The 26,039-nt window shown below is 39.0% G+C and overlaps 1 protein-coding gene across 5 annotated transcripts in view; it reads right to left on the bottom strand.

Moving 5' to 3' along the window:
- NAV2 (neuron navigator 2) overlaps positions 1-26,039 on the bottom strand; it is a 446,141-nt gene that overhangs the window by 171,444 nt on the left and 248,658 nt on the right. For all 5 annotated transcript variants that reach the window (XM_072619354.1, XM_072619352.1, XM_072619351.1 and 2 more), the window contains exons 9-10: positions 23,237-23,345; positions 19,804-20,193 (exon numbers count right to left, since the gene is read on the bottom strand). In XM_072619354.1, coding sequence (XP_072475455.1) covers positions 19,804-20,193; positions 23,237-23,345 — 499 coding nt within the window. The remainder of the gene's footprint in view (positions 1-19,803; positions 20,194-23,236; positions 23,346-26,039) is intronic.

Consider the following 26,039-nt stretch of genomic DNA (forward strand, 5'->3'; position numbering starts at 1 on the left):
CATTCACACTACCTCCGATTCCTGCTGACCCAAAATGCCCTGAGAGAGCACACTCAAACTGAACTAGATAGGAAACTCTTCGGGTAATGTACCAAAAAACAGTGCGATATCAAGTTATAGGCTCATAGATTTAGGGCTAGAAAGAACCTAGAAAGGTCACCAGGTCCAACTGTTCTATTTTACACAGGAGAGATCTGAGAAGTCAGAGAAGTGACTTAAGCAAGGTAACATAGGTAGGAAGTGGTCTGGGGTAGGATTCAAACTCAGGCCTTCAGCTCTCTATCTACATACCAGTGGCATCACACTCAAATAGAAGTGGAGGCCACTTAATTCTACATAAGGATCCCTGTGGGTGTATGATTTAGAATATTAAATATATATGCATACAGTAACATATAAATATAATGTACACGTGTATATATACACGCTATATACACAGGTTATACATGCATCACATATGTACACACACATTAAGTTGATATATATCTATCCATACATCATGTACGCATGTATACATATATCAGGTATATATGCATACACATCATGTGTGTATATATGGATCATGTTTGTAACATACATCATGTGTGTGCATATACATTATGTGTGTATGTATACATTATGATGTATATGTACAAACACATATGTGTGTGTTTAGCTGTTTTTTAAATTTATTTTGCTAAATATTTCCCAATGACATTCAAGTCTGTTTCAGAGAGTATTGTATGTTGTGTGTAGCCCAGTGGCTATGTGTTTGAAGCCTCTGTGTGCTATCATGCTGCAGTCTTCGATGTGAATGATACAAAAAAGTCATTACAGCATAACGGAAAGAGTAACAGACCCTGGGATTCTTGTTAATGGAGTCTGCGGGTCATTGCAAAGCTCTGATAATGGGCACTTTTGCTTGGCTTTCTGAACTGGTCTCCCTCCAACAAATCCATTCTCTAGAAAAACAGCACTTCACCTTATTACATAGCCAGGGGCTCATGCATTCCCCATGCCTGTCCCAACTAACTCGAGGTCAGTCTCCTGAGTGTCCTCTCTTGAGATTTAAAGACAAATGTGTGACTCGCTTTCAGAGTCTTTCAACACAAGACTGCCTGTCACATGGCCAAAGTACTCTGAATGTCATTCAAATGTTGTTGGTTTTTTGTTAAAAATATTCACCTCCATTTGAACTTGCTGTTCTCCAACCTTGTCATCATAACTTTAATCATGCAGTCCAGAGCAGCTGGACTTTGAAGAATAAAATATAATTGGAAAGAGTATTTTCAACCTGAAAAAAAAAATCCACAAACTATTCCATGACTGAAAATAAATATTCATTGGCTATTAAAGGTGAAAGATACTTGGGAGGCTACGAATACAAGCAGGAAAACTTGATGAAAATTTGGGATCTTTCCTTTTTGTCTTCTTTCCAGTTGAGAAAGAGCATTGGGGTTTAGAGGTAGTTATGCTGAATTTGGTTCAAGGCTCTGCAACTTAGTATTTGTAAGACTTTAGGCAAATGGTTCGACCTATTGGGCTGAAGTTCTTGCATTGGTAGAAAGAGCAGATTGGATTATGTGATCTCCGAGTACTTCTTAATTCTAAGTCAATAAACTTTGGACATATATCTAAATGACCTCTTAAGATCTTTTTCTTTTCTAATTTCTTAGGTCTCATGAAAGTAGAGTGCCACAGGGCTAGTGCTATGCAGCCAGCATGAAAGAGGAGAAGGGTTCAGACTATAGAAAAATAACTCAAACATCAAAATTGTGAGCCAGAGAGGATATGAATTACAGAAAATCAAGGGAGAAGCAGAATGAGAGAGTAGAAACCACCTATCTTTTATCTGGCTGGGCTTATGCAGTTACAATATAGTTTTTTTGTAAAAAAAAAATATTCAGTAACTGCTATTTAGGGGATCCTGTTCTGTATTTTGGTGAGATGGTTTAATAAAGAGAGGTAAATTCAGTTTATGGGGAAGGAAGAGAAGGGAATAATTTATACAGCATTTACTACATGCTAGGCATCGTTCTAAGAGCTTTTACAAATATTTCTTTGGATCTTCACAACAACTTGTAAGGCAGGTGCAATTATTATCCTCATTCTGCAGTTGAAGAAACTGAGGCAAACAGATTTTAAGTGACTTGCCTAGGCTCACACAGTAAATGTCTGAGGCTGTACTTGAACTCAGGTCTTTCTGGTTCTGAGCCCAGCAGTCTATCCACTGTGCCACCTATTGACTATTGATATAGAGTACAGAAGAGAAGGATGGAATTCAGCTGACAATGGATTGCTTAGAGTCAAGAAGATCTGGGTTCAAATCCTGCCTCTAAGAGATGCTAGTTGTGTGACCCTGGACAAGTCATTTCATTTCCTAGCGTCCTTGGAACCAAATTGGGGAGCTGTATGGTCCAGAGGAAAGAATACTGAATTAGAAGTGAAGAACTAGGATTCATGGGACCCAAGTTCAAAACCCAGCTCTGCCTTGTACTACCTGTGTGATCTGGGACAACTCACAACCTCTCTGGACCTGTTTCCTCATATGTAAAATAAGAAGGATTTATTAGTGGCCTTCCAGCTGTCAATCTGGGAAATTATAGATGACCTGCAGATTTGGATTAGTGAAGGGAATTCCTCATCCCAATGAAATCTCCTACCCTGACATAACACTGGAGTTCTCAAGAAGAATTAGTTGCTATTTCCATGTTGAGTTAAGAAATTTTTTTTTTATTCAGAACAAATTTTTTTAATTAAGATTTCTCTTATCTCTTTCTCCAAACAGGGCTCCAGAATTTTTTTCTGGAAAATTTTTACCCAGAACAATAATTTTTATTAATATTTCTTTAATCCTTTTTTTCAAATAGTTTTCAGTATTTTTCTCCCCACCTTAGCTCTCTAATTTCCTTGGGATATATGACTCTCTGGAAGGAACATCCCTCTACTATGGCAGATTAGCAATTAATCCAGAATTTACAGTCTTTGGGAGTTAGTTATCTCAGGCACTGAAAGGTTATATAACTTTGTGGAGCCATACAGCAAATATGTGCTAGAGTTGAGGCTTGATCCTAAGTCTTAAACTGTGACTCTGTGGCCGTGTCTCCATCCACTACTCATAGGCTTCCCATCTTAAGTGTTACACGAGCATAAAAATAATCAAGAGTCATGAAAATCAAGCAGGAGGTAGAAAGGAGGTAGATGGCTAACTTTATATCCTGTGTTATGGGCAGCCACCTGACTTAAATTCCTCTGTCCTCAAATCCCTTTTCCCCTAGCCTGCCACTCCACCTAAAGCTTTTACCATAGGTCAGTCTTCTGCATCTTTATGTTATACACTGACAAAATGCAAATATGATTTTGCGGGGTTAATAGCAAGCCATCTTTTCAAAACACTAGAGTGAATTAATTAGAATTATTCAAAGGGCTTGCATGGCCCTGAGGGAGACGGACACAGGGACCAGTAATTTCTGAGGAAGGAAGAAGAATGACAGGACTATAGGTTCATAAATTCAGAGGTAGAAGAGATCTTAGGTTTCACTGATAGATCTGGGATGAGAGCGGGCTTCGAAAGCCATCTACTCCAAACTCCTCATTGTCAAGATGAGGAAACTGAGACCCAGAGTGGTCTGGCTAAGTTGGGATTTGAAGCTAGGTCCTCTGACTTCCAGATCTAGCACTGTGTTTTGGATCAGTGTCCATTCCAGGGCAAACTTCTAAAGGAGGTGGTTTGTCTACTTTCTATATTTTCTCAGTTGTTTCTGACTCTTCGGGACCCCATTTAGAGTTTTCTTGGCAAAGATACTAAAGTGGTTTGCCATTTCCTTCTCCAGCTCATTTTACAGATGAGGAAACTGAGGCAAACAGGGTGAAGTGGCTTGCCCAGGGTCACACAGCTAGTGTCTGAAGCCAGATTTGAACGCAAGAAGACGAGTCTTCCTAATCTGAGGCCTGGCACTATATTCACTTATTTTTCTAAGATCACAGAAGGTTTTTCTTCTCCTTTCTCCTATTAAGACAAGCTTCCAAAACCTTCTTTGCTGAGGTGGAAATGATGGACAACTTCAAGAGTTAACTAGAGCTGTGCTAGTAAAATGTTTAGCAAACAGTTTGTCGGGTTTAATTTGCATCATTAACATTTTTCTCCATCACTTTCTCAAGTCTAGACAATCAACAAAACAATACGTCATGCCATGATTTGTAATAGTTGTTGATTTCTGAGGCACAGATACTTACACTGAAAATTTAACAACTGGCTGCTACCTCCAGCCAGCTGGTATGAGGGTGGTGGTGGGGGCTTCGTCCCGGTTAACCTTTGGGGATATGTGCATTTTCACTGTGACCTCAAAGCCTACCTTAGCATATTAGGAGGGCACACCCTGAGAAAATGCTGTTTGGGGAGCTTCACAGAATCACACAATCTCAGATTTGGAAGAGAAGCCAGTTCAACCTACACCTGAACGAAGATTCCCTTTACAATATAGGTAAAATATTTAGTGATTGGGGGAAGCTACCCTTCCTGAGTTCTCAGTGTCAAAGATTTAGAACTGGAAGGAACTTCTGAGATCATCGGGTCCAATCCTCTTCTATAAATGAGGAGACTAAAGTCCAAAGAGTGCCCTAAATGACTTGAGCAAGGTCACACAAGCTAGTATGACAGAAGTCACGCCGAGACTAACAAATTCCATTTTTAAATAACTCTGATCGTTAGGAAGCTTGTACTAAGCCATCATCTGAAATGTAGCAGCTTAATAGGGCCCATTAGGAAGTTTTTACTTCCTGACAAGTAGTGCTAGCCAAAACTGGAATAGGTCTAAGTGGACAATGGCCAGTCTGCTGCTGATGGGGGATAAGTGAGCCTTGAGAAGGCTGGAGACAATTTTCCCTTACTTTCACCTACTTCTTTCATTTAGCCTAAAACCTTATTCCTAAAGAGGAAGGCAGAAAGGAAGGACTTTCATTTTCTCATTATAGCAGGCAGCCAGGGAAGTCTCAGCTCTCTAAATCACTGGAAGGGCAGGGACAGGGGAAGAAGGGAAAGGTATAAGGTGTCCTCTTGAGAGACCAATCAGCAGGTCTCGGTTGTCAGTTTCCTCTCCAGCACAAATACCTTTGATTCGCTCTATGCTCAGTAGTTCATTCCTACTCCCCCACCTCATGCCGACTTTCCTCCCGCTGATTGCCTTCCCAGAGTGGGAAAAGTCTCCTTAAGGTCAGAGAGGAAATTCTATTGAGAGAGGCAGTATGATATAGTGACAAGGATATTGGCTTTGGAGTCAGAAGATGTGTGACGTTGGGCTAGACCCTTAAGCCTGCTGGGCCTCAGTTTTGTCATCTGTAAAATAAGATAGTTGGACCCAATGGCCTCTAAGGTTGGCCCCTTCTAATTCTATACAATTTCCTAAATGCAATAAAGTTTATTCTCCTACCAATTTAGTATCCATTGGTAGTATTTTCCAGGGGGCAGGACTAGATGTCCCCAAAGTCCCCCCCTCAGGTTAAATCGATGATCTATGATGCCGGGTCTCCAAGTACAGCTTCCTGATGAGAGGAGGAAATCTCTTTCCCCTCTTGTTCCCCTTCCCTAAATGACAAGACCAATATAAATTACTCAGCCATAGAAGAGGCTTGGTCTCTGAGTGTCAAAATTGCATCATGCTGCCTTCTTAATAGAACTGTTTTTCATTCTCCCAAGCTCACAGCCATTATACCCATCATCACCAATAAAGCCTGGGGAAGCCTTGAGAACAAAACAGAATTTCTCCTTTCTCGGAGTGTTTCCAGCTCAATCTTTCTTCCTCATCTGAGAAAAATACTTACCTTACTTCCAACCAAGGCTGACCAACCCCATGTACTCAGTAAATCAGTCCTGGGTCCTGTCAGACAGAGTGGAATGTGTAGAGTTCATCCTGTCTTCCTAGTGTTCGTGGAAGACTGATGGTGGGCAAACCATAATTCAACTAAACCAGTGAAAATCACACCCACAATGGGAAAACTGTCACAGGTTATGGAACACTCAGGCAAATTAATCCCCTCCATAACCCCCACTCCTACCCTGAACACATACTACTTTGTTCCTACCTACTCCATGCTGAGATATACTTGTGAGAATAGAGGTCATTGTATTCACCCAAGATATATACTATCTCTCTTTGCATGGTAGTGTCAAGGAAAACTCCAAGATCAGGAAAGTATTTATGTTTGCTGTAACTCAAACAATCAGAGAACATAAGAGCAAAGGCACGGAGAGGAAGAGCCCAGGAAAGCTTACTACTCTGAGAGCCAAGTGATTCGGTTCTAAGCTTGGCTTCAGAAGCCTTCTTTTGGGACCTGCCACAAATTGTTTAAAGCTCTCAGAACCTTAATTTCTTCCCCTGTAAAGGGGAAGAGGCCTATAAAGTGAAGGAGTTGGACTGAATGATCCCTAAGGTCTTTTTCAGCTTTGAAGTTCTAGGGTTCTATAATGTGTATGAAGAAAAATATACTATGTATAATTCAAAACCCATATCTATTTGGCTGTGCAGTACTCTGAATGATTTCCCACCCCCACGTCCCCTTGCAGCAATAGATTCATGTTCCTAATACTTTGTACTAGATTGGGCATAAACAATTAGTTGGCATTGAAAACACACCAGCTGGGCAGTGGAGGAAAGCAGCCAGGAGGATGCTGGGTGGTAGAAAGATATCTGACAGCTGACATTTATGTAGTTTTAAAAAATACTCTGAAATATACATATTTTATAGACATCCTTTTGATCTTCCCCAGAGCCCTGAGAGAAAGGCCAGTAAGGGGTACATGTGTGCATGTGCACACATATACATATGCATGCATGTGCATATACGTGCATGTGTGTGCATGTGCGTGTGTGTGTGTGCGTGTGTCTAGTATTCCCCCAATTTACAAATGAGAAACATGGGACCTAGACAGGTTAAGAGATTTGCCCAGTGTCCTCCAGTTAGCTGAGCCGGGATTTAGAGACAGATGTCCTGACTCCCAATTCCTTGCTCCTGCCCACACTACACCATAGCTTTCTCTGTGAATCAGTCAACAAAACATTGAAAGATCTATTTCACACAAATAATTGAAAGTGGATTGCACTGTCGATAATCTTCTTAATAGCTTTTGAATTGTCTCAGACAGAGTTTTTGCTGTTGTTTAGTCGTGTCCGACTCTTCATGACCCCATTAGGGGTTTTCTTGGTAAAGGTATGGGAATGGTTTTTAATTTCCTTCTCCAGATCATTTTATAGATGAAGAAATTGAGACAAAGAGGGTTAAGTCATCTACTCTAGTAAGCTTCTGAGATTGGATTTGAACTCAGATCCTCCTCACTCCAGGGTTAGTGCTCAGTCTACTGAGTGACCTAGCTGCCCTTCAGACAGAGGCAAATGAGGAGATTATTTCCTAGATATAAGGATCTGACCTTCCCTTCAGTCTTGCTGGAATAACAACAGCTAATATTTATATTGTGTTCTGCAACTTTCCAAGGTCTTTATGGTCATAAACCTGAAGGTCACAAAAACTCAGCAATGTAGCCGCTACAGACAGGTATTATTATCTTCATTTTTATGGCTGCGGAACTTGAGGCTCAGAGATCTTAAGGGATTTTTTTTCCCTTGCCACACAGCTAGGAAGTGTCCAAGGCAGGATTTGAACCTGGGTCTAGCACTCTAGCCATTACAAGTTGGTGTCTCCAAGAATCTTTGCTCTCCTCCTAGACCCATGAATCCCATGTAGTAGTTCCTTGTTCCAAAGGAGAAGAGGATAATTAATTTCAGCTGTTCAGCATCATTTCAGGAGTGTGTTCTTCTTAATGGCATGCCTCTATCCCAAAGTCAGAAGCTACATTTCTATCACTAACCTGTCTTTCATGAAGACTAGGAATCCCACTGGTTCAGAAATCAAACATCTTGGCCAATTCTGCATCAGATCTCACTTGTTCTATACTCTCTCTCTCTCTCATCCAGCCTAACATGCCTAGTCTGCATTTCCACCAAGATACACCAGATCTTAAGAACATTCTTTCTGATCTCCCTTTCCATATGTAGAAGCCATGGTACTGCTACCCCATCCTTACTTCAAGGAGAGCTATAATAAATGGTTAGGGAAGAGATAAACCAGGCAACTAGTAGCAGGTGAATCTGAACATGGTGGTTCAAGGTTTTTGAGTGGCCACTGGGCACACTACAGTTGTAAGACAGGAAGGCCAACACCCTGCTTGCCTCACTCTACCCTCCTTCTGCTGGCCACTATGGCAGATCAAAATCCCTCATGATGAGAACAGTTTGCTGCCTGACTTCAAAGGTCTCTGAAGGCCAGGGATCAATTTCTGTCTGATTGACCCATAAGAAATGATATTTTAACCTTTTCAAATCATTGCGGAGACCTGCCAGACCCTGCTGGTGCGAGCATCAAAGGAAGAGCAAGATGGAACTTCCCATGACCCAGTGCCATCAGCATTTGAGACCTAAAATCATTTATCTTGGCAACTGGATCTATTTTGGCTGTAGCAACTCTTTTGGCTTCGTCTTCTACGAGTTTGCCAGAAGCAACAACAAAAAAAGTCAAGGTTCTTCCAGCCTAAGACTTAGTATGAAAAACCCTACCAAAGGACATGGCTGATAAGAAGGGGGCCATTTATACCCTCAGTGCCTCTGCCTTGGTTTAGTGTGGTCTCACGAATTCCGAAATTGAATAAGGGAAACATTTCACACATTTAACAGGATGTATTTAACATGCAGGGCATATTTAACAAGGTCAGTCCTGGAGCATGGTCTCTGCTAGCCCACAGTAGAATACACACTGAAAAATATACACAAAGATTCACACTTATTTTAAGCCAGTTTTAACTCCATGCAGTATTTACTGTCTCAGTTTATTTTTTTTTTACATAAATGCTACTCAAATTCAAAAAGTGCTTATCCATGGGCAGCTAGGTGGTGTAGTGATTACACAAGCAGCCCTGGAGTTAGGAGGACCTAAGTTCAAATCTGGCCTCAGACATGTACTGGCTGTGTGACCCTGGGTAAGTCACTTAATCCTGACTGCCTTAAAAAAATAAGCAGGTCTGGGATACTCACAGAATATCAGCGACCTGAGGAATCATCCCCACTTATTTTAGATGGGGAGGAATTCAGACCAAGGAAAGTGACTTGTCTAAGGTCACACAATTCTGTTAACAAAAGAGCTAGAATTTCAACCCCAAAATCCTTCATTGTAGCTAAGTTCTCTATATGCTTCTTCTGTGTACAAATGTTAAGGAGAAGGTAGGGGAAGCGGACAAACAAAACTAGCCTTACATAGAAATTCATGGAATTATTTGAAAGCCAATACTGAAAATTTCCCTTATCTCTTTCATTCTCCCCCAAATAAACAAACAAACAATTGGGCCACTAGCTGGTAATGCCCACCATTCCTTTTTAGTAAATATACTTTGGGGAGGCTTCAGTACATTATTGACCACTTAGATTCTTACCAGCTAGCTTGTCCAGCTATCTGACCCCTTAACTTAGCAAACAGAGAATAATATTTTATAGGCTGAAGGGAGGAAGATGAGTGCTCAAGAAGGGTAAGATCAGGTATGGAACAACAATGAGACTACTGGGACTGCAGAAGGATGGAGACACATGCCAGGAGTGGGAAAAGTAACCACCAAAGGGAGGCAAAGACTTTTTCCTTAGGAAGATATTTCTGATTCTTAAATCTCTCAGAATGAATCCCCAGAAAATAGTGAATATAGGTGGGGAAACTGCGGCCTGGGGGTCACATGTGGCCCTGTAGGTCCTCAAGTATGGCACCAGAGGGCCATATGTGGCCTCAAGGCCACAGTTTCCCATCCCAGAGACAAAGCAGAATCAGGCTAGGACTGGAGGAATGAACCATGCCAACATCTTGGGTTTCACCAATGTACAAAGAATGCAATATTGGGCAAGTGTCTGAAGAGACAGACTCCCCTTCTCACTCTGCCACCTGCTTCCTCTGTCATTGGGAAGGATGTACCCCTCTATTTGGACACAGAGTAGAAGGAGGTTGGGCTCAGCATCTCTAATGACCCCTCCCACCTCCAACGTTCCATGATTCTGTAATAGCCCCAGATGTCTGACTAGATCAAGTGCTCAGAAAGAGTTGTGTTCTCAAGAACTTTTGAAAATCTAAGGAAGTCAGAAAGAATTCCAGCCAATAGAGCATGGATTTGTACTTAAGAGAAGTAAGGGGATTGAATCTTGCCTTACACTTAGTTGGGTCATCCTCGGCAACTTCCTTCATCTTTCTGAGACTTAGTCACCTCACCTGTAAAATGGAAATATTGGTACTCCCTTCCTGGCAATGCTATTTTTTAGGCAAGTGCTTGGTAAACCTTCAAGTGCTATAGATGTGGATTTTGTCATTGCTGGGCTCTCTGTCTGTAAGATCATTTCAGATGTTAGTATGGAGAAGAGTGGAGGAAAAAAGGTAAGGAACAAAATGAATCCCTGCTCCCAAGGACCTTACATTGTACTGATGGGATGCAGGATAGGCAGAGATAAATTTAGGAAACAAAACAAAATATGCTGGAGTAGAGATGAGATCAAAGCACTCTAGAAAATATTAATGACAGTGACCTAAGCAGCCAGGGGGTACAATGAACAGAGTTCTGGGTCTGAAATCAGGAAGAGTTCAAAATCCAGCCTCGGACTCTTACCAATTGGGTGACTCTACACTTCTGTCTGCCTTCATTTTCTTATGTGTATAATGAGAATAATAGTATCTATATCCGAAGGTCATTGTGAAGATCAGATGAGATAGGTGAAGTGCTTTGTGGAGCAGCTAGGTGGTGATGGGGTTAAAGTGCTGGGCTTAGAATGGGGAAGACTTATCTTCCTGAGTTCAAATCTGACTTCAAACACTTTCTAGTTGTGACCCTGTGCAAATCACTTAACCCTGTTGGTCTCAGTTTTCTCATCTGTAAATGATCGGGAGAAGGAAGTGGCAAACCACACCGGTATTTTTGCCTAGACAATCTCAAATGGAGACACAAAGAGTTCAACATGACTGAAAATGAATGAACAACAACAAAGAGCTTTGCAAACTTTAAAGTGTTACACAAATGTTATCATTATTATTATTAGTGGGGGAATCAGATAAGTCTACATGGAAGAGTTAACCCTTGAAACGTAGAAGGGGAAATAGATTCTATTAATTAATTTATTTTTAGCTTTCACTATTCATTTCCACAAGATTTTGAGTTCCAAATTTTCTCTCCATCTCTCCCCTCCATCCACCCCAAGATGGCATGCATTCTGATTACCCCTTCTCCCAGTCTGCCCTCCTTTCTATCACTGCCTCCCTCTTATCCCTTTCCCCCTTACTTTCTTGTAGGGCAAGACAGATTTCTATACCCCACTGCCCATATAGCTTATTTCCCAGTTGCATGCAAAAACAATTTTTAACATTTGTTTTTAAAACTTTGAGTTCCAAATTATCTTCCTTCTTCTCTCCCCACCCACACTCATTGAGAAGGCAAGCAATTCAACGTAGGTTATACAAGTGTAGTTATGTGAAACACTGAGGAAGTACATTCGAAACAAGAGGAGTAGTAGGTCAAGATCTGGAAAGAGCTACTTGTCCAATTTAGAAGGAGATTATAGCATGTGATGGTGAATAATACAAGTGATGCTGGAGTCATTTTATGAAAGGTCTTAAATGCCAGGCTCAGGAGTCTACCTGATATCCCAATGGTAACAGGGATCCACTTCTAACAGGGGAATGAGGTGGTTGCTAGGCCCAGCTGAATCAAGGTTGGATTAGAGAAGAGACAGGCTGGAAGCAGAGGGATCAGTTAAGAGGCTATAAAAAGAATTCATGCAAGAGGTAATGGGGGCCTAAATGAGGGTGGTGGAGCTGTGAATGGAGAGAAGGGTATGAATATGATATATGAGTATGTGCATGGGTAAGTCCAGCGAGCAAGAATCAGCAGAATTTGGCAACAGAATAGAGCAAGTTGGAAGGTCTAGGTCAATATCACTTAATGACCCTTCAGCAGGTCAGCTGAAAGTTTTTAATGGATTTTAGCTGTGCCATCTTTATATCCATACCTTTACATTTTCTCATTGTGTTTGCTGACAGTGATTAAAGAATTAGATAAAGAAAGAACCATTTTCATTGGAGAATCCTTATTGCCTTTTGGATTCCTGCTTCCCTTGATAATTTTTAGTAAAGTTGAAATTCCAAAAGTGTTTGCCTCAAACCAGAATTGTGTTATGTAAGTCAGAGGTGTCAAATACCAGATCCACAGCACTCCCTAGAGTGGTTAGAATCAGATTAGTACGTAATTGAGAAAAATTTAATAAAATAAAAATACAATAAAACATAGACATTACATTTTGCAACCAAATCAATATGGCATCCTTATGGGACAACAGGGCTCCTTATTTAAAGATTAGTGGTCACCATTTCTATTTGAGTTTCACACCACTGCTCTAAATGAATGAAATTTCCTACAAAATGTATGTAAATTGCCAGATCAATTCTTGGCTAGTCCATTAGATGGAGTCATGCAATGCTACCACAAAAGAAGCAGGACATCACCACAGACAGATTAGCCTGGGTTTGCCCAGTTCTAATAGGAAGCATTCCTTGTCTCCATCCGCATTCATATATCAGGGGATCTAGGAACCTGAAGAATTAGACACTTTCCAATAGGCTTCGTAAAACGAAGAAGTTTGGCATGAGATAGTAGAAAACGCTTGACTTTCAAGTCAAGACATCTGGTTCAAATCCCATCTTTGGCACGTAACACCTATGTGACTATGGGCAAGTCAAAATCTCCCTGGGCTTCAGTTTTCTTCTTTTTACAATGAAAATTCTGACCTCTGAGACCTCTCTCACCTTTATATCTCTTATCCTATGCTTATAGGACCTCTCAGGTCCTATGCAGTTCTCACCTTCCATGACTCTTAAGATTCTAAATCGTAATTCATATTCTTAGAATTATATTATAGAAGGTTATTCAACAAAGCAATGACTGATTTGAATACATAAAAAATTCTTTTAACATATGGACCCCATGTCTGCCCTTAATTTCATCTCAGAGCCATATGGCACTCTACATTTTTAGACCACGAATAGGTAGCTTTCCCAGATCAACACTTGTAAGTCATATGCTATTTTCCTATCTTTGCTGCTACAGCAAACGTCTATCTTTTCGATCCAGGAAAGGAAGCGATGTGATAAGCTCCCCAGGAAATTCAGACAAAAGGTGCTTTTGGATACTAGGTCAGTTGCACCTCATGATAACAAATTGGATTTTCCTCCCTGATCTAGTTTCAAGCACAATGCTTGAATTATGCACAATGCAGAATTAAAGAGGTCCACACACATGTGTTCACACACGTGTGTGTATATATATACATTTGTACATATGAATATATACATAAATGTTAATTACAGATTACACTTTCACACTCTGAATTAGTGAGACTATTTGTGATTTCTCACGTACACTATTCCATTTCCTAGCTCTGTGTGTTTTGCACAAGCTGTCACCCACACCAAGAAACCACGCCCCCATCAGCTGCACCACATGGAATCCCTGACTTCCTCCAAGTCCTAGGATAGTCATCACTGCCTACAGTATACCTGCGCTTATTCCACCAGTTAGTACTGTTTTTCCTCCTGGAAATTATTTTGTGTCTTAATTCTATGGATACATGTTCTCCACTCCATCCCAATCTCCTTGAAGAAAGAGACCATTATGGGATTTGTTTGGGATTTTTTTATCCTTATCCCTAGCTCCTAGAATAATATTATAATTACAATAAATTTCATCAAATAAATGAATGAATGCATATATAATTGAGTAAAACTATGGGTCTTAAAATTATTCTATAAACTCAAAAATCTCCCTTGTTTTTAGCTAAGTTATTACAATGATGGTTTTCCTAAATAACCTCATAGTAACAGCTCTGTCCTGATTTATATGTTACCCATATGTAGAGGCTGCTTCTATATGAAGCCAAAGATGCAGATAAAAATGGAAAACTTTAAATGTGATTATTTCCAAAATTTTGGAAGTTTACTGTTATATCATAAAAACATCTGGAGGACTGACTGTGATTTTCAGTCTTTAATCCAGATGTTGAGAATTGTGTACACATAACCTAAGGGGGAGAACCATGAGTGAGATTTCAGAAGAAAAGCATAGGTCACATTAACTGCAGTACTTACATTAACTGCAGAATGAATTTTATTTTTCATTAATTTATTGGACTTTGACAACTATTCTGGTCTTTTGGTCTGAACTAAACTTTAGAGTGAAATACACAGTTTCAGATACTAATCTCTTAAATGATTAATAAGATACTAGCTCATTCTTCAATACTTTTAAGAATCTGTCATGTTGTTATCATGGATAGCAAACACTACAAACCATTACTTAGCAGACTGCCTTCTAGAGTAGTTGTATTTTTCATCCCTCTGCAACCAGTCTATAGATAGGACTTTTTTGATATATGATAACCCACCAGGAATAGGGATTGTATTGTTCTCTGAACCTTGCATCTCTAGTACCTGGCACTAGTAAGTGCTAAATAAATATTTGAATGATTAAATTGGACTAGGAAGGACATAGGAGATGATTTAGTCCAAATTGGATTTTATAGATGATGAAGAGAAAGCCCAGAGAGGGGAGTAACTTGCCTAGAACTCAAAGGCTTCAAAGGAGAAGTGTGGAGCCCCGTGGTCTCTTACTGTAGTATCAGAGCAATGGACAAGAGGATCAGATGGTGCTAATAGTCACATGCCTCTTGTATGGGTTACAAACATCAAATGACCTATTATTCTTAATATGCCATCTCTGTCCAAAACTCAACAAAATCTAACAAGATGAATTTAATACGGATAAAGAAATTTATACATTTATTTAATAGAGATGACTATAAATGAAGTTTATACATGACTTTGTAACAGGAACATGCTTAGATTTTCCCTTCCTATGGGATGATATAGGGCATGTGTTGAAATTTCTTGCTTGATTTCATTTCCATGTGGAACTTAGCGAAAGCTCATTTCTGGCCCTGCATGATTGAGGGCTTATACTGTGAAGTGATGAAAATCCTTCTAATTGGCCGCAGAGGCAGAAGAACTTATGACTCAGAGGCTGGTGGGATGCTGAGCTAGAATTAAGTGGCTACATAAAAGGGGTAGCCTCTAACCAATCTTTCTCTCTCTTTCCTTTGTGGTGGTGTGGTGACAGATCTTTTTTAAACTGCCTTCCCAAAGACTGGGCAGGCAAAGGAGCAATGCTTTACCTTCTATCTGGTCATGGTAGCTATGACCACATGGAATCCTGTCCCTTTGTATTTATTGTTTCCTGATATTAGTTAAATAAGTATTCCAAGATGGAGATTTCTCAACAACCTTGTGAGTTCCAGAGATCCTATGTACTCAGTATTGAATGATGGTAGTAGAAGTGGCTACTAGAGCGTCTGGTGCGTTAGATGGATGGATACAGAGAGACAGCCATCCAAAGACAGAGGCAGCTTCGGAGGATGTGACCCCTTATGGTATAGAGAAATACAAACGATAGTTTACAAAAAGACACAAATCCTAGAAAACAAGCAGAGAACTTCGAAAAGAAACTTCATGAGAATCCCACAAAAGGAGAAAAGGATTTCCAGTGAACCACATATGACAACTTTTTGACCACAAATATGCCTGACACATAGATCCCCATATGATTCTTTACCAGTATTCATATGTAAGTTTCTTTCTAGTACGTGTGATACCTTGGCACTTATAACCTGATAAAATGCTACACTGTGGATATGCCTTTCTTCTCCTTTTCTTCTTTACATATGGTAACCTCTGTTAAACCTACCACGTAAGAGCCCTGGCCTTGTATTTTTTTTTTACAGGCAGGCAACCACTCTACATGTGAATCCAGCCTTACATGCCCAAACACATTTTCATGATGTGAATACCTTTTTGAGAGATCTAACTAAAATTATATCTGAACCTTGAGAGTAGTAGTCAGTTATTTTATGGGAACCTCAAGCTTACCCTCTAAGTGCAAGTTGGGAAAGAGACCCCAGAAGAAATGCTGCATATCTGGACTCATCTGGGGGGGGGTCCCTACACATTTTTTTTTATCAGGATCTACCTTGTGGATTTTCCTGAGACTCTTGTTCTTGGATATACTAGTTTGCAGGTATCCAGCAGAGGAAAAATGAGCATTTTTCTCTTTTGTTTTACACTATAATTAAATAGTCTATTTTGGTGAAAGGATAAAGATGAGAAGAATTCTCATGCCCATTTACAATACCTCCAACTGACCCATTTTGACAAGATTTAAGTTGTGAAAGATAGGAAACTGAAAAATAAGCCAAGCAAGAGAGAGTCTTTGATTCTAACTCTCAGGTTTAATCAATGCTATATGGTCACCACAATGAAGAAGCTAAATGTGTCCACATATCATGTCCACCAGGGAACACAATGTCTTTGCCAAAGAAGGAGACATGGTGGCCATAGACATCACCAGTTCATAGCATATGGTCATCTGTAAGATATTACAGATAAATAGGTCACAAGTCTATGAGCACTGTTGCCTCACAAAACAGCAAAAATCAGCTGAGGTGAAAATATATGTGGAAAGAACTTTGAATGAGCTCTTGCTAACTCAGCACCTCTTCCATGGACTGCACTTGGTGAACTGAATTGACTACCTCCCCAGCAGTCTTCTTTTGTCTTTCATTGCTTCAGATCAGCACTCCAAATGAGCCTCTAGGTAGCTGCCAAATTGACTTTCCTAAAATGTCAGTGTGACCATGTCAATTTCCTCAGTTAAGTCCTGTGGCTCCCAAGATTTCTAGGATCAAATACAAACAACTCTGTATAAGGTACAGTATAAAGCTCTTCATAACATGGTCCTTTACTATCTTTCCAAACTTCCACATTCTTCTCCTCCCTGTATAAGCTGGTCTACTTGTTGTTGTGTTCATCCTTCGTCGCCGAAGAAGACCATGACATCAGAGAAATCATGACATGACTTGAACTTGACTTTGTTCTGAGTGAGGGAGGGCTGTGCAGGTCACCAACCTCACTTCTCCTCCAGAGCCTTCTGAATCCAGTGACCAGATGTTCATCAGGATGACTGGAGATGGCCCAGAATGCCAAGGGAGACCTTGGTCTTTTTCTCCTAAGGCCTATTCAGATACTCATTTAGAGTGAGGTAATGCCCATTCAGTGATTACTTGCTGTTCTTTGTATGTGATATTTCATATCCCATCTCCATATCTTTGCACAGATTGTCAGACTGTCCCCCATGGTTGGAATACCCTCCCTCTTCATCCCTATCTTTTGTCACACTTGGCTTCCTCCACGACTCAGCTCAAATGCCATGTTCTACATGAAGTTTTATTCAAGCCTTTTCCTTCTAATTATCTCTTCATCTGCTCTGTATGGACCTTTCATGTAGCACTTTAGGTACATGTCATCTTCCTTACTAGAATGAAAGACTCTTGAGGACAGGGATTGTTTGCTTTTTACTTTGTATTCCCAGTGCTTAGCATCATGCCTGGCACATAAGAAATGCTTAATGTATGCTTGTTGATTGATGGATTGAAGGCTCTCCTCAAATAATGTCTCCCATGCATATTTTAAAAATGTGCAAGACTCATTGACAGATGGAATGCCAGTGTTAATTTAGTTCAGTGGGCTGTTGATTACTGACATAAAGAAAGGTGTAAAACAAAGAGATATATGTTCACCTGACCGGTTAGTCAGGGGTTAGATATACTGTGCAGAGGCTAGTGAAAGAAAGATTGCCCATTGATAATTCAGTTCTTCAAAAACTCCTAAGAGACAACATTGCCCTAACTGAACCATGACCTAGAACACATAAAGCTTCCTCCCTGAAATACACAGCAACACAAAAGACATTGATCTATTTACAATGAAAAAACAAAGAAGCAAATAAAGTGGATGAAAACAGATACTACCCAGGATACTATATACAACGGGAGGTATAGCCCATCACTGGTTTGTCCATCTGTCTTTCTCTACCAATGTGTGTATATACACATGCACGCATATGTGCATATATATGTATCTTATGTACATTCTACTAAATCCTGCACATTGACTCAATGTGTACACCAATTCTGCACATGCAAACATATGAGTATACGTGTCACACATTTTTGTCTCTGTGTCAAGACTGTCACACATGTAAATATGTGTTAGGTTGCAGAGTAGGCACACACACTTAGTAAATTTGCAGAATTGAATAGAAGGAAGAAAGTGGGATTTCATTTATGGAAATGTTCAATACTTTCAATAGTCCCCAAGTTGCTCATTGCCATAAAAGAGATCATTTCTTTAATATTACAACTCTCCCAGTGATTCCATATAACTATGAAACAAAATATACACCTTGATATTGCAAGAATCAAAATTTAAGTAATCTAACCAGCAATAGAAAGATGCTTGGAAGCCACGATGGACTAGAGTATGATGCCAACAACTACTTGTAGGTAAGGAATGGAAGAAAAGATATTATTAAGGCTAAACATAGCTGGAAAAGGGGGTAAGACCAGTCTTGCAGTGAGACTAAGGGATCAGGGCCAGTCAAACATCAGTAATCTTAGAATATTAGAAGAATAAGGAGTATTTATGGGAAGTAAAGAATAAGAATGAAAAAGAATAAAAAGTCACGAAAAGAGCTGTGATCTGTCTTGGTAAAGGAATATCAACTTGGACGGAAAGGAAAAATTTAATGATAAAAGATATTCCCAACTTTCCTACAGGATGTAGGCAAGTACATTCTCCATTGATATGGGCAGTCTCTGGTCTTGCACAGTGGCAATAGCTGAGCTTGGCTAGTCTTTTGTTACTTGCCCCAGTACTAAAGAGATAATTTCTAAAGTGTAAGTATCCCAAGACCTGTCTGAAACATAAACACATAAGCTTTTAGCTTTTATCTGATGGTTAAAGAAATCCACCATTTTTCCTAGAATGTTAATTAAGATTCAGCATAAAGTACTCTGATATCCCCACCTTGTGGAAATAGTTAACATTACATCGAAGCAAAGGACTACATCAGTATTCTCAACAGAAATGCAGTAAACTTTAATTTATCCCGGATGCAAACAAACCAGACAAATAAAAATAAATAGCATTTTCATAATAGTTTGATAATTTTATAGTTATAAAATATGTGCAATTCTGAGACACTAATTTTCTGAACTGTCTTCAGAATTATTAAGATCTCTTCAAATGAGGCAGCTAGGTGGCAAAGCAGATACAGAGCAGGACCTGGAGTCACGAGGACCTTTGTTCAAATCCTGCCATTGACGTTTACCAGCTGTGTGGTTCTAGGCAAATCACAACATTTGTCTGCTTCGGTTTTGTGATCTGTGAAATTGGAAAAATATAGCAACTGCTTCTCATGGTCGTAAGGATCAAATGATACAGTATTTGTAAAGTGCTTTGCAAACTTTAAAGTGTTACATAAATGTTACCAAAAAAACCATTCTAAGTCTAGAACCTAGGCCCAGTGACTCTAAAGTGATTGGCCCTTCCACTTTACCACACTGCTTTAATGCATTTTTGTTATCGTAGTTATATTTTAATTACTTCCTTAATTTGTCTTTTATGCTGACAGACTAGACATAAGAGAAATATTTGATGCTAGAGGGTAAGATGATGGGAAATTTTCTTTATTGTAACTCTAATAGTTATTCACTAAAATGAGATGATGTGGTCCTGCAAAAGGAAAAACAAAATGCCAGTAATTCTACTCACACCATTGTATGTCATAACTGAAGGCTGGAAGGTATGGTTACTCACCCACTGGTAATGTCATCGGTCCTAATGTTCTTTCCTAGAACATCCCCGTCACTCATGTAGCCTGTGGCATCCATGCTGATGCTTTCAAGGTCAATTTCATCTCCCCCCTTATCTGAGATGTCCACGTGGCAAACATTGCTGCCCCTGGATGCTAGCTGCCTTCTCAGGGGGGCGGAGTACATGTAACGACCTGACTCGGTGTTGATGAACCGGCTTGCATTGGCTCTTGGTGGGTACCCATTGCCCATTGAGGGTGCATCACCTGCTTGAAGCCGTGGGCTAGACTGTCCAATTCTCCATGACAAAGGAGTAGGTCTTCCCGTCAAGCTGAGGATGCTGCGCCCACTTATTTCAGTGGTAACATTGGCATCAAATGTGGTTTCCAATGTGCTAGAAAAAAAACAACTCTCTGTGTCACAACTGTAGTGGCCTCAGGGTTATTAAAATTCTTGTGAATAGTGGCTGTTTCATTTTTGTCTTCATATCTCCAGTACTTAGCCTGGTGGTGCCTGCCACATGGCAGGAGATGAATGAAGACTTGTTGGATTCAAATGAGTATCTTTCAAAAAATGAGGCCACTTGACAGGGTAGATTGAGATATGGCTTTGAAGCCAGAAAGATCTGGGCTCAAGGCCCACCTCTGACCTCTCAGTGCTCTAGGCAACTCTCTAAGAGTCAAAGTTATGGAGAAGATGCTAATCTGAGTTAGTAGATTGGAGTTTCTCCATTTGGGTAGTTCTTATCCCATGAAATCACAGGTCTAGTTTTGTTCAGTCATTTTTAGTTGTGTCCGACTTTTCATGATCCCTTTTGGGGTTTTCTTAGTAAAAATACTGGAGTGGTTTGCCATTTCTTTCTCCAGCTCATTTTATAGATGAGGAAACTAAGGCAAACAAGGTTAAGCAGCTAGCCCAACGTCACATAGCTATTAAGTGTCTAAGGCTGGATTTGAACTCAATTGACTTCCTACTCTAGACCTGGCACTCTAGCCACTGTACCACCTAGTTATTTCATAATCCTATTATAAATTTTTTAAAAAAGATAATCCTATCTTTAAAAAAAATATAAAAGCAAAGAGCATGTATATACAATGCATATCTTAAAAGTCCTATACTTAGGCAAATAGGGTTTTAGAATATGTTACAAGACAATGAAATGACTGAATGTCATAAAACAAGTCAGCATCCTAAAATGATTCAAATAAGAGAAATAAAAGAACTGTTAGAGCACTGTCATATTCTGCATCTGATCAGAATTGTAGAGTGAATTTTCTATGAATGGGTCCAAAGGGAACCATTTCAGGAACATTTTTTTACAACCTCCTAAACTAGCATCTAAGTATTTTGCTGATTATACATTGATGGCATAGCAACTTCATCAAAGTAGGTAATCCTTCCCCTGCTGTAGACAGAAACCCATCTAAGTCTTTTCCTTGAGCATGCTAGCCTATTATTAATTAATTAATTAATAATTAAGTATATTATAATTATAAATATATATCATATATAATATATGACACATATATAATATGTAACATGTAATATGATATATGATAATTACAATAAATTAATAATAACTAATTACCCTTAACTCAGAAAAACAAAGAAATGGGAAGAATAGAATTGATAAAAATAAGACTTGAGGGTTCTCATCCACCTTTTTATTCTAGGTTATTATTTCACATTCTTCCTTCTTTCAAGGTAACATTTCCCATTGAAGTATACTTATTTGCTTGTTGTATTTCCCATTAGATCATGGGCTCTCAGAGGGCAGAGACCTTCTTTTGCTTTTTTCGGAAGCCCTAGTATTTAGCACAGTGCGTAGAACATAGTAGGCACTTAATAACTGCTTGGGGGCAGCAAGTGGTACAGTGCCAGGCCTGGAGTTAGGAAGACGCATCTTCCTGAGTTCTGATCTGACATCAGATACTTCCTAGTTGTGTGACCTTGAGTAAGTCACATAACCCTGTTGCCTCCATTTCCTCATCTGTAAAATGAGCTGGAGAAAGAAATGGAAACCGTTCCTGTTTCTTTGCCAAGAAAACCCCAAATGGGGTCGGGATGAGTTAGACATGACTTAAAATGATTGAATAACGGCAACAATAAATGATAAATATACGTATAAATAAGATATATGATATATATGTAAATGTACATATATATAATAAATGCTTATCAGCTATAAAGTTAGCAGCGTCTCTACTCATCCCTCTATAGTCTTTTTAGCCATGATTCTTATAGGTGACAAACTCTAATAATGTGATCAAACCAGTCCATTCGCAGAACCTTGCTTTCTACCTATAATTGGTTCCTCATGAGAAACAATCAGACAAAGGGTCTCAAAAATATGAAAAACATTTAGATTTGAGTATAATAAAAAACTCACATGGGTCAGAAAGTTCTCGGAAAACAAGTGAATTCTGGGATATAAGAAAAACATTTGCTTGTTCTCAAAGGTCACTGAGGTATGTATCCCGACATGACATAATACATACTTTCTCATGTCAATATCATGGGACTACTGATATGAGGAGGACAATGAACTTTCTGAAATACATTAAGTAAATTTTCTGTTAGAAGATTTTGGTCCCATGTGTTCTGCAAAGCATGGCCAAGACATGAGGTCTGCCCTGATTTTGTTAGCACTCTAAAAAATGGGGAAGTCTGGGGGCCTCATGGCTATATTCATTAATCATAATGAGCTGTCATATTAATTGAAACTTGAAAATCAAAATAGACTCACTGGAAGTTCAACAGGGAAAACTCAGACTTAGCTTTGGTACACAATGGTAAACTGTACAACCTGAATATGCCAGAATAATTTAGTATAGCTAACAATGATACTCACTCAGACCTCTTGTCCAACTTTTAAAATAGCCTGCCTAATTAAGTATTCTTAAAAGCATTCTGATACGTGTTCAAGCAAAATCTAGAAAGACATTTTAAGCATATTTAAAATATTATCATGGATTTTAAAAGTCCTACCCTTCTTTCATATATGTATACCTGGGCATGATAAACAATATTCCAGGGATTTGTGAAAGAATTCAAAGCATTCAAACCAGTAAATTAAATACATTTCCCCTGCCTACATAGACAAGTATAGTAGAGATTTAAAAAAAATATAAATCAAATCAAATTCAGGCAACTGCTTGATCTATGATATTATACATCTTTTATACCATCTGGTGCATTTAACAACCTTCTTTTTCTAAAGCTTATTTTAGGGAATTCTGTCTACATGGAAATCTATACTGAAAAACTCCCCTTTTTATATTCCATGTAATCCTTTCTGAATTCCAGTATGCTTTCAAATCAATTTCATTTCTCCTATTATCAACACTAATCACTTGATTGGTGGTACATCCAGGCATGAAGCTGGTAGTATGAGATTATGAGCTGCTCTGAGAGACATTACTCATGCTGCTGGTTACCTGTGTGTAACCTGAGTTCCTCGTAAACTGGACATGGTCTCCTCCAAGTTTTGCCGCAAGTCAGCAATGTTCTTCACAGTTCGAAGTCGTCGAGTCTCAGGATCTTCCCCTAGAAAAAGATTTTAGAAAGAGCAAAGTCAGAAAAAAGCAGCATCTCTACCCTGTAAGGTCTCTATGGAATGGTGGATGAGGAAGAGGAGGAAGAAGAAAAGGAGAAGGAGGATAGCTAGTATTTACATAAAACTTTAAGATTTGTAAAACACTCTATAAGCATTATCCCATTTGATCCTCATCACAATTCTGGGATATTTGCTGTCTTGTTCAGTCATTTCAATCATGTCCAACTCTTCAAAACCCCATTTCAGGTTTCTTTAGCAAAGATATTGGAGTGGTTCGCCATTTCCTTTTCCAACTCATTTTATAGATGAGGAAACTGAGGCAAACAGGGTGAAGTGATTTACCCAGGGTCACACACTTAAGGCAATGTCTGAGGTGGGATTTGAATTCAGATTTTCCTTACTCCATGCCCAGCACTCTAGCTACTATACTACCTAGATGACTCACCAGTAATGGATCACAGTAATGTGTCTTGGCCAAAATGGATTTCAAATTAAAATGTGGCATACGCTCTTCTTTCCATACAGTCTGTCTATTACTTTTAAAGACATACTTGGTTGTTTCTCATGCATAATCTTTTACCAGTGCCAGGGGAAAGTTATAGATCAAAGTATTGAATCTTAGCAATGGTAAATATATTTCCAGTTGGACATTAGCTGTGTTTGCCCACGCCTTACAAACTAATTTAATTTAAACCCAAGATGAACTAAAAATCCATTTGATCAATAACAAACATGTGCTTTGATGAAAGCTTACTGTCTTCCTACCTAAGTCTGATCAGTTTCATAATTTTTAAGGCAGAAGGTTGTGATTAGCTTGAGTTTCCAATTTTAGTGGGTTCTAGTATGGAATGAGGTATGGACTAAAATCAGAAGCCAACAAGTAATAAAAAAAAAAATGGATTCACTTAAATTTAGGATGATTTTTCATTCATTTGCATAGTTTTTTTTTTATGTAGGAAACACAGTTGTGTGAAGTTCAATACTAGAATCAGACATATTAATTAGGAAGGGTGGTATGGTGGGAAAAACGTGGGATTTGATATCAATAACACCTTGGTTCAAGTCACATGTCCTGTATTACTAGCTGTGTGACTTTGGGCAAGTCACTCTACCCCAGTTTCTTAAATTGAAAAATGAGGATAACAACATTTGTACTCTTTAACAGAACTCCTACAAGGGAAGTGTTTATCAAGAGCTGAAAGCACTTTACATACAAGAAATGTTATAAAGAGTGAAATTAATCAAGAAGACACCTGCTCTCTGTAATCAGCCCTGGTCAGGTCCCATTTGGAGTTCATTGGCCCACATAGGCCATCACACTGTAAGAAGCATTCAAAAATAGAAAGAAAATAATAGAAAATACTTTGAATCAGAAAGGTGGCCCATTAATGAAAGATAAGAGAAGTAGGGGCTTATTTAAGGGAAATCACTAAATGAATATGTGCAAACAGTTTTCTATTTCCACATGAGAGAGCTAGAAGAAATGAGTTTCCATCGTAACAAGTGGAATTTACATTGGATATAAGGTAAGAACTTTTCCACAGGCCATATGGTTAACTACTGGAACATACTATTAGGGAAGGCTATGGAATTTTTGTTCTCAGGCAGGACAAGATAATATTTGTCTTGGCTGCAGATGTAGCCCTGCGTAAAGACTGAGTGCTAGATTAAACAATCTTTTAAAAAGTAATTTTTTTAAAAAGCAAGGCATGTTAGGAAGTCCTATAGGCCAGGGATCCAAATGATAGTCTATTATAGTTGTATAGGGTAATCAAAGGCTAAGAGACTCACCTAGGGTTACATAGACCTATCTGAGAGGCGGGATTTGAATTCAGGGCAACTAGGTGGCATAGTGGATAAAGAGTTGGGGCTGGAGTCAGGAAGAATTATCTTACTGAGTTCAAATCTGGCCTTGGACATTTATTGGCTGTATGACTCTGGGCAAGTCACTTAGCCTGTTTACCTCAGTTTTCTTATCTGTAAAATGAGCTAGAGAAGGAAAGGGCAAACTACTCCAGTATCTCTGCCAAGAAAATTCCCAGTGGGGCTTCAAAGAGTTGGACATGACTGAAACAAATTAATAACAACTTCTTGGTTCCAAGACTAGCTCTCTATCCGCTTACCCCATAGTTACCTCTCTGGAAATACCAGATAACATTTTACTTCTATATCTGAAATAAATATTACATTCCAAAGACTAATCAACTAAGTATTTATTAGTTTTTCCCTTGTTCATGACAGCAAGAATTTTGGAAGGTACTTTTCTCAAGTATTAGAAATGAGCTAACATACATTTTCCAACATATTCTTTAAAACAAATGTATTCTGTTCAAGTACAAATGGAGTTCTAATTTAACCATCAAATCACCTGAAAATAATATAATTTTTGTCCTCCTCTTATACCACCAATTACATTTATTTTATTGCCAATTCATCCACATTTTATCTTTACACGATTGCCAAAACATTACTGGCCATTCTGGGTAATTCAAAAATATGTACTGAACATTTATTTGTTGTGATGATAAGCCAGGAGGAAAAACTATAATCCCTTAATTAAATTCATACTGAGTTCCTGGGCAGAGATTACTTGGTTTCTGTCTCTGTATCTCCAGCTCAGTGTCTGACACATTGGAAATGTTTAACAAATGCTTGTTGAATGAATGGATGGATGGATGGATGGA

The sequence above is a fragment of the Notamacropus eugenii genome, chromosome 6 (genome assembly GCF_028372415.1).
Source record: "Notamacropus eugenii isolate mMacEug1 chromosome 6, mMacEug1.pri_v2, whole genome shotgun sequence".
Classification (NCBI taxonomy): domain Eukaryota; kingdom Metazoa; phylum Chordata; class Mammalia; order Diprotodontia; family Macropodidae; genus Notamacropus; species Notamacropus eugenii.